The sequence below is a fragment of the Salvia splendens genome, chromosome 1 (genome assembly GCF_004379255.2).
Source record: "Salvia splendens isolate huo1 chromosome 1, SspV2, whole genome shotgun sequence".
NCBI lineage: Eukaryota > Viridiplantae > Streptophyta > Magnoliopsida > Lamiales > Lamiaceae > Salvia > Salvia splendens.
In genome coordinates, this window is record NC_056032.1 from 12,897,201 (window position 1) to 12,912,023 (window position 14,823).

General features: G+C 35.3%; 2 protein-coding genes across 2 annotated transcripts; one reads left to right on the top strand and one right to left on the bottom strand.

Moving 5' to 3' along the window:
• Nucleotides 1-5,006: 5,006 nt before the first annotated feature.
• On the top strand, nt 5,007-7,302 carry LOC121804175 (protein IQ-DOMAIN 17-like). The gene is made up of 4 exons (XM_042203709.1): nt 5,007-5,216; nt 5,313-5,579; nt 6,227-6,547; nt 6,624-7,302. The coding sequence occupies exons 1-4, from the start codon at nt 5,088-5,090 to the stop codon at nt 7,035-7,037; spliced, it is 1,131 nt and encodes a 376-aa protein (XP_042059643.1). The 5' UTR covers nt 5,007-5,087; the 3' UTR covers nt 7,038-7,302.
• Nucleotides 7,303-8,710: 1,408 nt separating this feature from the next.
• On the bottom strand, nt 8,711-10,870 carry LOC121796087 (growth-regulating factor 2-like). The gene is made up of 4 exons (XM_042194819.1): nt 10,318-10,870; nt 9,997-10,167; nt 9,562-9,904; nt 8,711-9,479 (listed from the first exon to the last, which is right to left on the bottom strand). The coding sequence occupies exons 1-4, from the start codon at nt 10,625-10,627 to the stop codon at nt 8,840-8,842; spliced, it is 1,464 nt and encodes a 487-aa protein (XP_042050753.1). The 5' UTR covers nt 10,628-10,870; the 3' UTR covers nt 8,711-8,839.
• Nucleotides 10,871-14,823: the final 3,953 nt, after the last annotated feature.

Here is a 14,823-nt window from a genome sequence, read left to right on the forward strand (position 1 = left end):
ATTTAATTAGTTGTAATGGTGGTCATAGTGGTATAAGTTATAAATAAATTGATGTATATGTGTAATGAGTTGGAGACAACTTTCCATAAAAGGAAATGTTCATATTTTTATGGAACGGACGAAAATGGAAAATGCACATATTTTTATGGGACAGCTGGGGTATTTTTTTAATGAGTGAACTGCGCCATTAGTCCCTAACATTTAGGAATGTTGCACCATAGACCCCTAACAAAAAATATCCCCAGATAACCCTAACGTTTTATATAATCACAAATGAGGTTTTTTCTGACTAAAACACCCTCAGACCTTATTATAAGGGCATTTTTGTAACTCCATTATATTGCAGACACATGATTATTGCCACATTTCTATTAGCAAATTCTTATGTGATTTCCTAATAAGTTTTGGTACTTCATACGTGATTAAAATTGTCATTATTTACACTTTCTATTTTTTTTATATAATATATTACTAAGATTTATCATTATATGCATTAATTAATATAAAAATAATAAAATGAGACCTTTTTTCCTTATAAAACTCATTTTTTAGTATTTCTTTTGTTTCTATTTTCCCTATTTTTTTTGCCGTGTATATAGGGCGTAAAGTGTTCTTCGTTATGTTGGTTATGAGCAGTAGATAATCTCCATTCATTGTGTTTAGAGGTCATAAAATGTGAGTGAAGATGGGAAACAAGTACTGATTTCTTGCCTTGTTGTTCTAGGATGTCTAGTTTTTCTTTCAACTTTTGATGTGTGAGAAGTGGGTCGATTATTCATCCGTACAATGCATAGTCCGTTCTCATGCTATTATAATCACATAACATATTTCAAAACTTTGCAGCATCATGATGCTAGACAACATTATAGTACTTAATTATTTTGTCATGTTAGTGTTAATAATGGCTTCAATTTTTGAGGAACCAGTATTAATGAGTATTGCTTAAAATTTTATGAATACTAAATGTGTTCAAATGAAAATATACTAGGACGATTTAAAAAGAAAATTAGGTTTTTATCACAATTACCTATTACTAAAAAATTAAAAAAAAACATTTATATCTATTTTATTTTCTTTTTTTTCCACTTAACACATAGTAAAATAATTCCAACGGAAGGAATATGATACTAACTTAATTTCCAGCCCATGAAGGATGGAAGGAAGGAGTATGTTATAACTTTACAGCCCATTACAGTTGCAAGTTACAACTAAGCCGGTGATCTTGTTGACGTACATCGCCAGCACTATCGAGTTGAGTCATTTTAAAATTAATTATGTAAAAGTTATCCAGGGCCAAAGCTGAGAAGTATGGCTAAGCCAAGCCCTAAATATGTAATAAACACCCCAATATTATCGAGTCAGGTCAAAAAATTAAGAATATATACGGTAGATTTGTAGTCGTATTTTCACAAACTTGCAAGTCATTAATGAAATCATTACAAAGTGCAAAAATTGTGGAAAGTGAAATCTCTGTCTCTTCAACAGTCATAATTGGTGTCTTATATTCTTCTCTTCTGATAACGACAATTTAACATAGTGGAGAAACCACACATAAAACAATAGTATAAAAAAAACTATGTAGAAACACCACCTACTACATGTGACAATTAAAATTGTGTTTGGCATCTCAGCATTCTCTCTGTTGGAGCAAATAAACAAGATTTGATATATACCTAAAAGCATCAAAAGGATCAACTGATCCTTTTATTTCACTTTAACCAAAACCACGTCAATTTCAACTAAACCATAAAACAATAGTAAGTATTATGTTACCTAAACACATAAATTAGTTTATGATAATAAATTATAGTTTTTTCTTGTTGTCGTGTACTCATGTTTGATGTAATTTCATTAATTATACCACTATAATTTCCTTTGATATGTTCTCATGGGACAATCCTTGCTGTAAGCCTACGAACAATTATTTCCTATTTGGAGTACTATAATCTCATAACCTATTACATTGGCAAATTAATTAGGTCATTAGGTTAATGGAGAGTAGAGAATATATATACAAGATTTCACACAGAGATTAGGTGGGTACATTGTTCTTATATATATATAATTTCCGTGGATCATAGGAAATTTAAATTTTCAACTTTATATATAAATATGTGCGTATCTCGTCCCTATAAAAAATGGTAGTTGAGCATCCTAGCATGCATGAAGTAGTAGTACCCAGTGCTTTACGTGGTTGTACAGTGAAATCGTATAGGATGAGCCACGCCCATGCGCCATCATCCACTAACACACCTCTTATGCATGCGTGTTGACGTTTTTATGTAAAATAAAATATTTCACCAACTTTACCCTTTCCCTCATCTGAGTCATCTGCATTCCATTTATGCAGAATATTTACCATATTTTGGAATTTTGTTGTCTGCTTGCAATTGCATATAAGAATCTCCAATCTCCAAACCAAACGCACATGCTTCCCTTATATCTTTCCAGATTCCTAGAAAACCATTAGAAACAACTAATTATGGGTTGCCTCAAATTATCAATTGGAAGAAGGGGAAAAGTTTTGCAGGTAGTGAAAGAGGATGGCAAAATCATAGAATTCAAATCAGCAGTGCTTGTGAAACAATTGCTCCTCAATTTCAGAGGGTTTGGAGTGAAACAATCAAAACCATCTGGCAAGTTTTTGCCACCAAGCTTTGAGCTGCACTTGGGAAAGACTTACTATCTCTGCCCTTGGAAATGTCCAGTTCCTGCAGAAGATGCGGCGGCAGAGGTGAAGAGAATAAAGATAGTGATAACGAAGAAGCAGCTGGAGGAGATGCTGTCGAAGCAAACAAATCCATCAGCTGATTTAGCCGCCATCTGGAGGCCTAGTCTGTTTCCCATTCCAGAAGAAAATGAATTGTAGCTCTGTCATGAAATCCTCATCACATAATGTAAGAAACAAATAGCTAGCTTTGTAAGAGACACTGAAACCATGCTATATATATATATATATTCCAATGAATAATTTCTCAACAAGTTTAGAATTAGTAATGTCTTTTATTGCCTGAGTCTTGAGTGTTAGAGAACGTTATGTGCCTCAATTCAGCATCTCATTAGTTTTCTTGAATGTTCTTGGAATTAGTCATGCCAAATTTACAGCCCAATAGTCGATGTATTTCACTATTCGCAAATTTACTTAATTTTTTTTTATAAATCGATCGGTTACGCATGAAATGAAGGAATAACGTAATTTGATGCTTGAATTCATTTGTTTTTTTACAGAGTTAAATGAAATAATACATAGAATGTGTGAATCGATACAATTTTTTTGTTTAGATTGCAGGACTTGCCCGCTAGAAAATCGGGGCCGATATTTATAATATTAGTGTGTGATTTGGACATTTTGTCAATGACTGAATATGCAGATAAAGATATAAAAGTTGCAATATTGGATTGCTATTACTATAAGTGGTTGGGCCGTTTTCATTGAGCCCAGGCGTGTAGATGGGCCTGACTGAAAATTTGAGGCCCAGATTCTAGCATTTTGCTGATAGAACTTAATAAAATTATGTATTGGAATTTGAATCATATTGTATTTTAAAAAGTCTCCGTGGTTACTGTTTCATATTCAGACTGAATGTTTATCTTGGATTTTTATAAATATAAGTTTATTTGTAAATTTGAATATTCAATAAATGTATTTACTCCTCGGCTCCCTGTTAGGCCGACACCTCTCCAAGTTGCGCGTTGCAGATGCCTTAAAAAGTTGAGGTCTGTCAACTGATTTTCAGTATAGAAGATAACTCTAGAATTTATTTGTTTTTCTCATTTTTCCTCGACTTTGTGTAGCCTTATTCTATTTCTTTTTCTTATACCTACTTAGTTTTCTCAAAAACGCATGATAAGATAATTATCCAAAAAAATGAAAAGACTATATCGAGTATAATAAATATTTTATATCAATGTGTTTCAAATAATAAAGTGAGACAGAAAACTTACGTACTGCGATTTGCGAGACAGCGAAAGATGCTCTTTTCTAATGTTAGAAGTCCAAAATTTTATTTTAGGATGCAGTACTTTACTATTTCGTCCTGTATCAATTACCCACTACTGTAGTAGTAGTAGCAGCAGGGACGGATCCAGAAAATAATAATTGAAGGGGCAAAAATACACGTCAATATATTTGAAGTATTTGAGGAGGGGCATTTAAAGAAGAAACTAATATTAATTTTTTTCTACAATAGATTTTATACATAGATATGAAATTTTGAGGGAGGGCTGCGTGCACATTAGATCCGTCCCTGAGTAGTAGTACAATTTAAAATATGGAGTAACAAAATAAAAGGCAGGCTCCCTATTTCGTCCACTGCATCACATCACTACACGACATTAACAACAATAGTCCTTATGTAGTATAGTACTATAGTACTAGTACGATAAAGTAAGCCAAAAATGGATCACAAGAAATTAACGAACAGAATACTAGTAGTATAAAAATATAAAAAAAAAGTGTAGATAAATATGATCTATTTCACCTCTGCTACCCAATAAAGAATCTGTTGTTTGTTCATCTCTGCATATGGCGATCCCCATAAACACTAAGTTTCCTCTGCCATAAATCATTATCTACCATGTGGAGTTTCATCAACAATGCCCAAATAAAAGGATAAAAATAGTAAATAAAAAGTAACAAAAGGAAATTGCTTCTCATTTTTTTACCCTTTCAGCAGCAGCTTTCTCCCCCCTCGAGAAAAACATATTCCCTCATGCTGATCTCTCATCTAATTATTTGCCTTTATTTTTGTTGTAGCCTAATTCCCTGATTACAATGTAGTTTTAATAACAATGAAAATGGAGTACGTGTTTTACTAGAGTTGACCTCGAGTATATCGACCCATAGTATACAGTAGTAATATCGTTAATGAATAGTACTATGCTGCAAAAATGATTTATTGAGGTCATGCGTTAGAACTTGCTCTTTTTGGTTTGTTCTATAAAATGCAGAACTACTGTGTCAAAGTAGACCACTTTGTTAAATACTGTTTCCCACTACACTACTATTCAACATTTAATTTACCTCTATCCCATAGCATATACACAAAAAAAAAAGAAAAGCTCCAAATTCCCCAAAACTTCTTCTCATGGGAAACAAGAGTGGGAATTCTTGGTTGAATGCAGTGAAGAAGGCCTTCAGATCTCCCACCAACGACGATGAGAAGAAGAGAAGCAGCAGAAGAAGAGAAGATCACGAGCCAAAAGAAGAAGAAAAAGTATGCATCTCTCTCCCTCTACATCTCTTCATTACTCTTGTCTGTTATGAAATATGAACTAACTCAATATGTGTGTGTGTGTGTGTGTGTTTTCAGAAAAGTGGAAAGAAGAGATGGATATTCGGCAGGCATTTATCTGTGAAGACGACGACTCAGCACAACGTTGTAAATTCTTCGGCAGTTAGCGGAGAAGAGAATTTGGTGAGGAAGCAGCCCAAAATGGAGGGCGAGCACAAACATGCATTGGCGGTGGCTATGGCGACCACGGCAGCACTGGAGATCATCCGGCTCACTAGGCCGGCCCTTTTGCTCAAACAAGACAAGGCTGCTCTCTTCATTCAGAAAATTTTCCGAGGATACCTGGTAATTAACACCACAAATTCATGTACCTTTTGATTTTGGGTTACGAAGTTATAAATTCGGGTTGCATGTAAATATGGTTCAACTAATAAGGATGGAACAAATTAACTGACATGCTAGTTTATTTGGGTGCATATAATTGAATTAATCTAATTTTTGTCCTTCTTTACAAAATTCATGTTTGGACAATTTGTGAGACATAATTGGATATGCTATACTCAATCCATCCATGAAAAATAGGACCCATTGTGAATAACACAAATTTTAATGTAGAATTAGTAAAGTAAGAAAGAATGAAAAAAAAGTAAGAGAGAAGTAGTGTTAGTGGAATTTGGGTCCATATTATTAGTATGAGAAAGAGAAAAAAGTAAGAGAGAAGTTGTTGAAAACTTTCCTTTTTTAAATGTGCTCTATTTTTTGCTGACAACAAAAAATGACAAATGTGCTCTATTTTTTGTGGACGGATGGAGTACAAAAGACAAATTATACCCCTAAAGCCTAAATTACAATGCAATACATACACCGGTGTCTGTCCACTTGTGCTGTGTGGATAGCTTTTAAGTAAATTGGAATAAAGATTAAAGTTGCGTATTGACATAAGAAGTGGATAATTATTTTTACAATTAATAGCTCAAACGTTATTTGATTAGGCAAGGAGAGCTCTAATGGCGTTAAGAGGCGTGGTGAAGCTGCAGGCGGTAATAAGAGGCCACAATGTCCGAAAACGTGCAAAAAGGACCCTCCGATGCATCCAATCTCTCGTTCGGGTTCAATCCATAGTTTGTAACCAGCGCCGGAGGCTGTCCTGCGAAGCCGCAACCTTAGACTCAATGTTCACGCAGTCGAGTCGAGTTTCGAATCGCTCGGCCGTCGGTCCTACCGAGCTTGAAAAAATTCATGCTTTAATACACAAGACAAAAGAATGCTCACTCAAACAGGGCAACACGCTAGCTCATGCATTGTCTAAGCAGGTATTTCATTTTTCTTTATGCATATTAATTGTTAGTACTACATATTAGTACTTGATTGGATATCTTTGATGCACAGATTTGGGTGACTGAGGATGAAGATTCAAGCAGGAAAACAGGATATAGTTGGATGAGGAAAGATAGGAATCTATGCAACCAAAGAGATCCAATCAAGACTATTGAAGTAGATTCCATGCTTGTGCCTGCAGGTTTAAATGCGAAGCGCCTCAATCTCGGTCTTCAATCTCCTAGAACTCCCAAGACGAGGTGTTATCAGCAAGATGAAGCTGAGTCGCCTAGCTCACGAAGGATGAGCATGAGCGACAAGTCTTGCCCTTTGCCTCGACCAAACTATATGACGGCCACTGCATCAGCTATAGCGCGTGTTAGGCCAAGCAGCGCACCAAGGCACAGGCAGTCGAGCCCGAATAGAGATGATCAATCCAACTACCAAAGATGCAGAGATAATAAGCCTTACTACGCCACTGATTGACATGCAAGAAGGGATAATGTGCCTAGATTTCTATGACAATTCGTAGATGAATGCACATCATTTTAACTGTAATAAGCTCAGCAAGCAATCTTCGATGTGCCTTCAACAACTTATGTCTGATCTTGAAATTCCTCAGACTTGTTTTCCTCTGTTTTTCTGTGTTAGAGAATTTGACTCATTTTTGGGACAATGCTGAAATGGCTTAGAATACTGGTCCCCTTGGGATGTCTCGACAGCAAAAGACTTGAGATTTGAATTTCGTCAACTTTCTTCTATCACTCTGATGGTTGCAGATATTTTTATATATAAGTTCAAAGAGAACACGAGACATTAAGGATATTGGAGCGTTTATCTGAAAGTATCATACCCTTTAGATAATTGCCATTTAGTACCCCTCGTTTCGGCTTTGTGACCCGCTATATTTTTTTATGCATCAAGATGTCGCCGTGGCAATCGAAAATACACGCCCCCCACCTACGTGGATGTTGTATATGACGTGTAATATTAAATAACACTCCATATCGACAACCTCTCTCCTTGATCTCCATCTCCGACACCGATTCCTCTAACAAGCGACAACCTCTCTCCTTGATCTCCATCTCCGACACCGATTCCTCTAACAAGTCCCCCGTTCGGCGTCACTGCAGCCGCCTATTTGGCCCACCACGACAACGCCCTTTCATTTTTGGTTTGTCATAGAAAATATGTCATCTTTCTATATTTGAAAAATGTAGTAATAACTATTAATGTATTCAATTTTTTTCTCTTCCTTCATTACTACTTCAGCTACTTTTCCGCTTTCTACGTGATACACTAATTTGTGTATGTATTTCCTTATTTTTAAGGCAATTCCACAAGAGCGACAACTTTCAAGAGACAAAAAGAGAATTATATATTCCCTCGTCTCATTCCTATGTTATTCTCTTTTTTTTTCTTGTTCATTCTCTTTCAAACTTTATTATCTTTTCAATTAACTTATTTGAATACCAATTTCTTAATTATGGCGCCCCAAAGAAATCATTGTTTTACTCAGAGCAGAGCTGGGGTATTTTGTATTTTAATTAAGTGGTATTTACTAAAGTATCCTTTTATGGCTAGCCACGTTATGGCTCAATAAATTTATCCTAATCTTTTGGTTTCACACAATTTGGTCCCCATTTATCCCACATAAATCTATTCTAAATTTAGAACTTGTGAACTTGTTAGACAATGCAAATAGGCCACAAACAACACATGTTTTTCACAATCTTGATCGATATCATTGTGGACGACAATTTTTCAAATATCTTAGGTCACATGAGTCCACATGCGAATTCTCAATTTATCAATTAATAAATGTAGCCAATGCTAAGCAGAAAAAAAGTTTTAAAAAGTGGTGACAAGCATTCATTATTCATCTAAGAGAGAGGGGTTTTCAATCAAACAATACATTTCCCGACAAAAGAAATAGGACATTGTCCCACAAGCACAAGCAAATTTCAAGAAGATAGCCAACACGGTAAGAACACAATCTGCTTTTCATTTATCTGTCGCCAAATTCAAACACCTCGCCTTCTCAAATTTGATAAACAAATTAATCATCAAGATTCCAAGATTACTAATTCTTTAATATAGATTCTTTCTAGTTAGTTCACTGCCAAACCCAATGTACCATCTCTATGTAATTTAACATATTAAAAAATAACTTGGAATTCACTGAAATTAATGCAGTAATGCAAAGTATTCAAACATCCAGAAATCAAATTCAACAACTAATACCAGCACCAAAAGTAAAAGAAAACATTAACAGCTTCTCACTAGCCTTAGTAGAGCCCGTTGAATGCAATTTCTGTTGTCGGAGCTGCAGGAACTGGGCTACTGCAGACACTACCATCAGAGTGCGAAAACAACGTCGTCCTATGAAGAACACCGGTGGGTGAGGAGACATTAGTAGCCGGGGCGCTTATTGAGTAGCAACTGGAGATGGCAACTGATCCCGGCTGCAGAGCCTCAGCCAAAGGCCCTCCTCGTGCAAACGGCTCCCAATAGAGAGGGTCAATCCATCTTGGATCTTTCTCGTCAAAACACTCAATAATCCTCATTGCGTGATCTACGATGTCGCCAGCAGCCATGGCTATTGACAGATTGAGTGAAGGAGACAAGTTCCCGTGATTCGTTGTCATGGATGATTCAGTATTCCCACTATTGCTGCCATCAAGATTGTTGATCGACCAAGCATCGATGAAACCAATGGGGGTATTGACTTCAGGGGCCGATAAATTTGAATAGGACAACATATTCAATGACTGCTGCTGCTGCTCCAAATAATCTTGAGCAAAAAGGGAACTAGAGTCATTAACAGAAGAAGTGCCCACATTAACAAATCCCATATTTGATTCAATCAAATGCCGCCATCGCTGATCACTCCCATCCATCTGTCCCTCCATCATCAAGCTCGAATTCCTTCAAAATGCATCAAAAATCAACAATGAGGATTCAGGAATCAAATAAAATGAAACGCACACAACATCAGAATAAACCAAACCTAGTAGGTCCTTTGTAAGAAGAGGGTGCAACAGAAACGCTGGGATCATTTTTAGCATTGAAAAGCAAAAGGGGCTTATTATCATTCCCTGCAGCAAATTGGGTAGCAGAAACAGTAGTACTAGAAGGAACGTGGCTTTTCTCAGTGCGAGCTTTTTTGAGATTTTCGCCATTGTTTTTAACTTCCACAGGCTTTCTTGAACGGGGGCGGCCCCTGTGCAGGTGCCGCTCACAGTATTTCTGGTGGGGCGCCACCTCTCTCGAGCACCTCCACTTCTTTCCATCTGTTCTCTTACATCTACCCGGTTCCGGATCTCCATTCCTTGAATATCTCACGTTGTACACTGCTTCCAAATTCAACAAAAAGCGAGCTGTGATTTCAAGGTATAGCCAAAGCCAAATAAAAAACAATATAAAAACCAAGACTAAATTTTACATGAAGCGGCGCAATCTAGAGGTGCAGCAGAGAAATTTCTTGAATGTGGGAAGAGAAGGTCGGGAGGGACAGGCACAGACGAAATCATGTATTTGTAAACCATTGCTTGTCTTTCTAACTCTTTCCATTGAGCAAATGTGAAAGGGAACGCCGAGGCGACAGCCATTTCTTCTGCGTGAGTTCCAAGTTACAAAAGAGAAAGATGAGAAACAACCACTTAAAACTGCGTCCAACTTTCTATCGCGCATTTAATCAAACACATCGCTTGCACAAAAAACCATGACGGAAATGAATTGAGAGAAGAGAGATAATGAGATGTACCTGGGGATTTGTATGGCGCGGCGCAATAGGCAGCGGCAGCGAAAATGTTAGTAGGACCACTAGTGGCAAAATTTTCACCACCAAGACGAAAATCATCACCGTACGCATGGCCCACCGCCTCGGTAGTTCCGCCGCTACTACAGCTATTGGGCCCACATCCTCCTCCATCAAATGGTCGCCCCAGATTAACTTCTCGCCGATGGCAGCTCATCATCTTCTTCAATCGAACTACATCATTGCCAGATGATGATTTGTTTTCAAGTGTGCTACACTCCCTATTTGGTGTAGCTACTTTTTCCAAACGGCTCATTCCAATAATTGTCAAAATCGCCTTTACTGAAAACCTATCGAATTAGAGGGAACCCTAGAAGTGAGGAAAAAGGGGAATTTGTTGAAGGGATTTGGAGAAATCAGTTGTGAAAGTGATTTGAAGAAATTAAACGGTTTTTATAGAGGTATGATGATTTATGTAATGGAATTGTGCGAAGAGACAGAAGTGAGATTTTGATTTTATGAGGGATGGGGTGTGGGGCTCAGAGATGGAATTTAGTAATAGCCTTGTCGCCATTGTTTTGCCTCCGCGCTTCCGACATTTTCACCGTTGGATATAAAAATGCACTAATTATGAAAATAGTGAACTACGCAAATGGTTCATGAACTATGCCTTTTGCACTTCAATGGTCACTGAACTTTAAAAATATCATAGATAGTCCATGAACTAAGGAATAATCACATTTTTTTATATTTTTTCACTTTTCTTCTAATTTTATACCAAAAATACCCCAAAAGCTTGGAGGGTATTTTTATCCATAAATCATGAATATCAAATTTTTAAATGATTTTCTTGTTTAATAGATAATAACTTATGTTTATTAATCGTTGTAAATTAATTAGGAAGTGATCCATAACTATTTAACTTCATTTTTATCTTCTTTCGATGACTTTTGTCGTTGGAGAAACGTAGGTTCATTAATTAAAGAAGGTCAAGTATCAACACTATAAAACAATTGCTTAAATTGTCTCTTTACCTGTAAATAAAATCGAAATATTTTATTTTATTAGTTATTGTATTTTATTTAAATTTAAATTTATAAGATCCGAAAATTTTCTATTCAATTCCCATATTCATTTCATATTTCTAAATTAATTTCATTCCTAACTAGTTCATTCATTTGTACTAATATTGGTTGGATTGAGAAAATTAGTTTCATTCCTAACTTGCTTGGATTGAGAATAACAATAATGAATTAATACCTCCGTCAAGAATTTTTTAAGCAAGCAAGGAATTCTTCCACATTAAAAATTTAAAATTTTATTAATATTTAAATAAACTGTTGGTATGAATCTAAATTTTATTACAGATAGAAAGATTGACATCAATTAATAGACGGGTATTAATTCATTATTGTTATTCTCAATTTAAGCAGCTACTTATGCGAATTTTTTCAGCTTTTAAATTAAAAAATATTAATATTTAAATAAAATGTTCGTACAAATCTGTATTTTATTACAGCTAGAAAGATTGGCGTCAATGAATTTGATCTTACTTGTAAATCTTCTAGATTCTCTTTCAACATTTATCTTGGATGATTATTGACACACATGACCTACCTACTTAAAATAGAGAATCCAAATTAAAAAACAATGCTGTAAAATAGTTATGGATCACTTCCTAATTAATTTACAACGATTAATAAACATACCTTATTATCTATTCCGCAAGAAATTCATTCAAAAATTTGATATTTATGATTTATGGATAAAAATACCCTCCAAGCTTTTGGGGGTATTTTTGGTATAAAATTAGAAGAAAAGTGAAAAAATATTAAAAATGTGATTATCCCTTAGTTCAGGGACTATCTACGATATTTTTAAAGTTCAGGGACTATTGGCGTGCAAAAGGCATAGTTCAGGGACCATTTGCGTAGTTTACTCTTATGAAAAAAGATTTAGTAAGCCAAAAAAAAATCATAAACTATTTAACGTCTGGATTTGAATTTTATCATGTTTTTAGTTTGGATCGTATTAACGATAATTATTAACTATATATAAAATTGATAGTGATATAAGTTGCAACGGCAAATTGAGAATATTAGTATATCAAATCATTTATGACCATGTTTGGTTGACGGAAAAGTAAAGTTGACAAAGAAAATTATTCATGGGAAATGAATTCCGAGAATATGATTCCTATATTTTATATTAGATTCAAAAATCAAACTAAAAATATAATACTTATTATTTTTTATTATAAATAAAAAATAGTAATTTAAAATTTGTAATAAATTATTTATTACAAATGATAATAATTATATTATTATATTTATTATTACGATGAATAGTTTAAATATGGATCATCCATCATAATATATAATTGTCATTATAGTTACATGGTGATATTTATGGATATTATACTTAAATAAATTTTATAATTTAAAATTTCACTACGATTTTTATTGATTAATTATTAATTTATAAAATAATTATTATTTATTATAATTAAATTTTAATTATTAAATAAATTATTAATTATTATTATAATTATATATAAATATTAGTATGATAATATAGTTATTTATTATACTGAAATTAAGTATGATTTATAATTTTAAATTATTTTTAAAACATTATAATAATATTATATTGCATTAAATATGTGAGAATCTTAAAACTGGGAAAAAGAATACCTAAGATAAGTTGAGATTCAGAATCCTAGAAAGTTGTATTAAGTTTCCTTATTCTCGGGATTCTGATTACTCTCCCAGTTAGGTTAAAAATCGAAATAAACGCAGAAATTTAAAATGTAAGGAATCAGATTACTTTCCCAAACAGAATCCTGACAACCAAACATGGTATGAATATTGTTTAAAGGATATGTTTGGCTAAAAAATTGTTTCGAGACAGGAATTATTGAATTTTGAAATAAGTATAAGAATTCACAAAATATAATTTGTTCAACTTTACATATTTGGATTATTTTAAAGGCGTATGCAATGAATGAACACTATGAGAGCCGAAGAGTTTTACTGTGGTAGTACTACTCTATTATTTAAACTATGGATGACAAATTGTGCGGATTGGATCGTTATACTCCAATACTCTAATTTAGTTGAAGTACTATATTGCTAATTTAATTTGGTTACTTTAGTTCAAACCGAATGATTCTCTGTTAGAGTGTCCACTATAAGGCGGACACGCCCAATAGCCACGCCCCAGTTTTTGTCCATAGCCCCAGTTTTATTATCTATAGCCCCAAAATTTTGTGTCCGCCACTATAGTGGACACCTCCAATAGCCCTCAAATTTTATAATCAACTTTCATTTTGTAACGTTTCAAGTAATTATGAACAAATTTATCGGGCTATACGTAATTAGAAGAACACGACTATACGAAGTAGAATGAATTAAAATTAAAATTAAAATCAAAATTAAAATCAAAATTAAAATTACACACTAAATTAAAATTAAAATTAAAATTACACACTACATTTAATCTAGGCAAGCTGGTCCGGATTGCAGCGGTGTACTTCTGTTGCGTAGACAGCCCGATCCGGCCAGCCGCATCATGCTGGACGGTGAAGCACCGGTAACGCTCCGCCAAATTCGTCGCTATATAGTTGAACAGCCGTCGCGACATCCTGAATTTCCGGCGGAATATCTCGGGTGGATAACGGGGGTTATCCACAAAGTAATCATCCATTAGACGTTGGTGCGCACCGACGTGGTCTCGTGGGATTGTCCGCCGATGAGTAATGGCACGAGGGATCGAATCCTCCGCATTCTCCGCCTCCTCCGCCAAACGGGCCACTTCCTCCTGGGCGGCCTGGTGTTGCACCTGTTGAATCAGAGCATTCCAGCTGTCTCTCCACAAATTGTTCATTTCCGACCCCAAATTGTAGTGAGAGAAATTTTTATAGATGTAGAGTTGGAATGGTGTGAAAATAATGAATGGAGTGGGTGTATTTATAGGTAAATTGAAATGTAAAAAAAAAATTAAAATCGGCTATAGCCGCGGAGGTCGGTGATGCCACTATAGGCGCCGCGCCTATAGCCGCGTCTTCCCCCATTTCGCCGCGTCCTCGCCCCGGAGTCGGCTGAAGCCCGTCCGCCCCCTACCGCCCCCATTTCGGTGTCCGCCTCGCGCGCGGACAACTTTTCCACTATAGCCCGCCCGCCCTCCGCCCCAACCCGCGGCTATAGCCGCGGGCTCCCCATAGTGGATACCCTTAGAATTGATAATCGGACCCAACACATCATGCTAACCATACTTGAACTCATAACTGACCTTAATCGGTTCAAGTTTGGCAATCGATAACCATGTAACCATTTTAGTATCTCTATATTACTATCTTACCCTATTTATCCGAGTGGGTAAGTATAACTGTGTAATCAAGAAATCACTTACTTTCCCATAAATGTGTGAATTATTTCTTTTTTAGTTCGTCCTACAAAGGTATGCATTTACTAATTTTAGAAAGTTTTTTTAATGAGATGAGACTCATTCTCC

What these genes read in the sequence shown, in the direction of transcription:
- LOC121796087 (XM_042194819.1), bottom strand. Translation starts at nt 10,627, where the DNA reads ATGAGCCGTTTGGAAAAAGTAGCTACACCAAATAGGGAGTGTAGCACA. An exon ending in TCTAGATTGCGCCGCTTCAT is followed by an intron (nt 9,905 to 9,996) that starts GTAAAATTTAGT and finishes ATTTGGAAGCAG; the next exon opens with TGTACAACGTGAGATATTCA. An exon ending in TCTTACAAAGGACCTACTAG is followed by an intron (nt 9,480 to 9,561) that starts GTTTGGTTTATT and finishes TGCATTTTGAAG; the next exon opens with GAATTCGAGCTTGATGATGG.
- LOC121804175 (XM_042203709.1), top strand. Translation starts at nt 5,088, where the DNA reads ATGGGAAACAAGAGTGGGAATTCTTGGTTGAATGCAGTGAAGAAGGCC. An exon ending in AGCCAAAAGAAGAAGAAAAA is followed by an intron (nt 5,217 to 5,312) that starts GTATGCATCTCT and finishes GTGTGTTTTCAG; the next exon opens with AAAAGTGGAAAGAAGAGATG. An exon ending in AAATTTTCCGAGGATACCTG is followed by an intron (nt 5,580 to 6,226) that starts GTAATTAACACC and finishes TTATTTGATTAG; the next exon opens with GCAAGGAGAGCTCTAATGGC.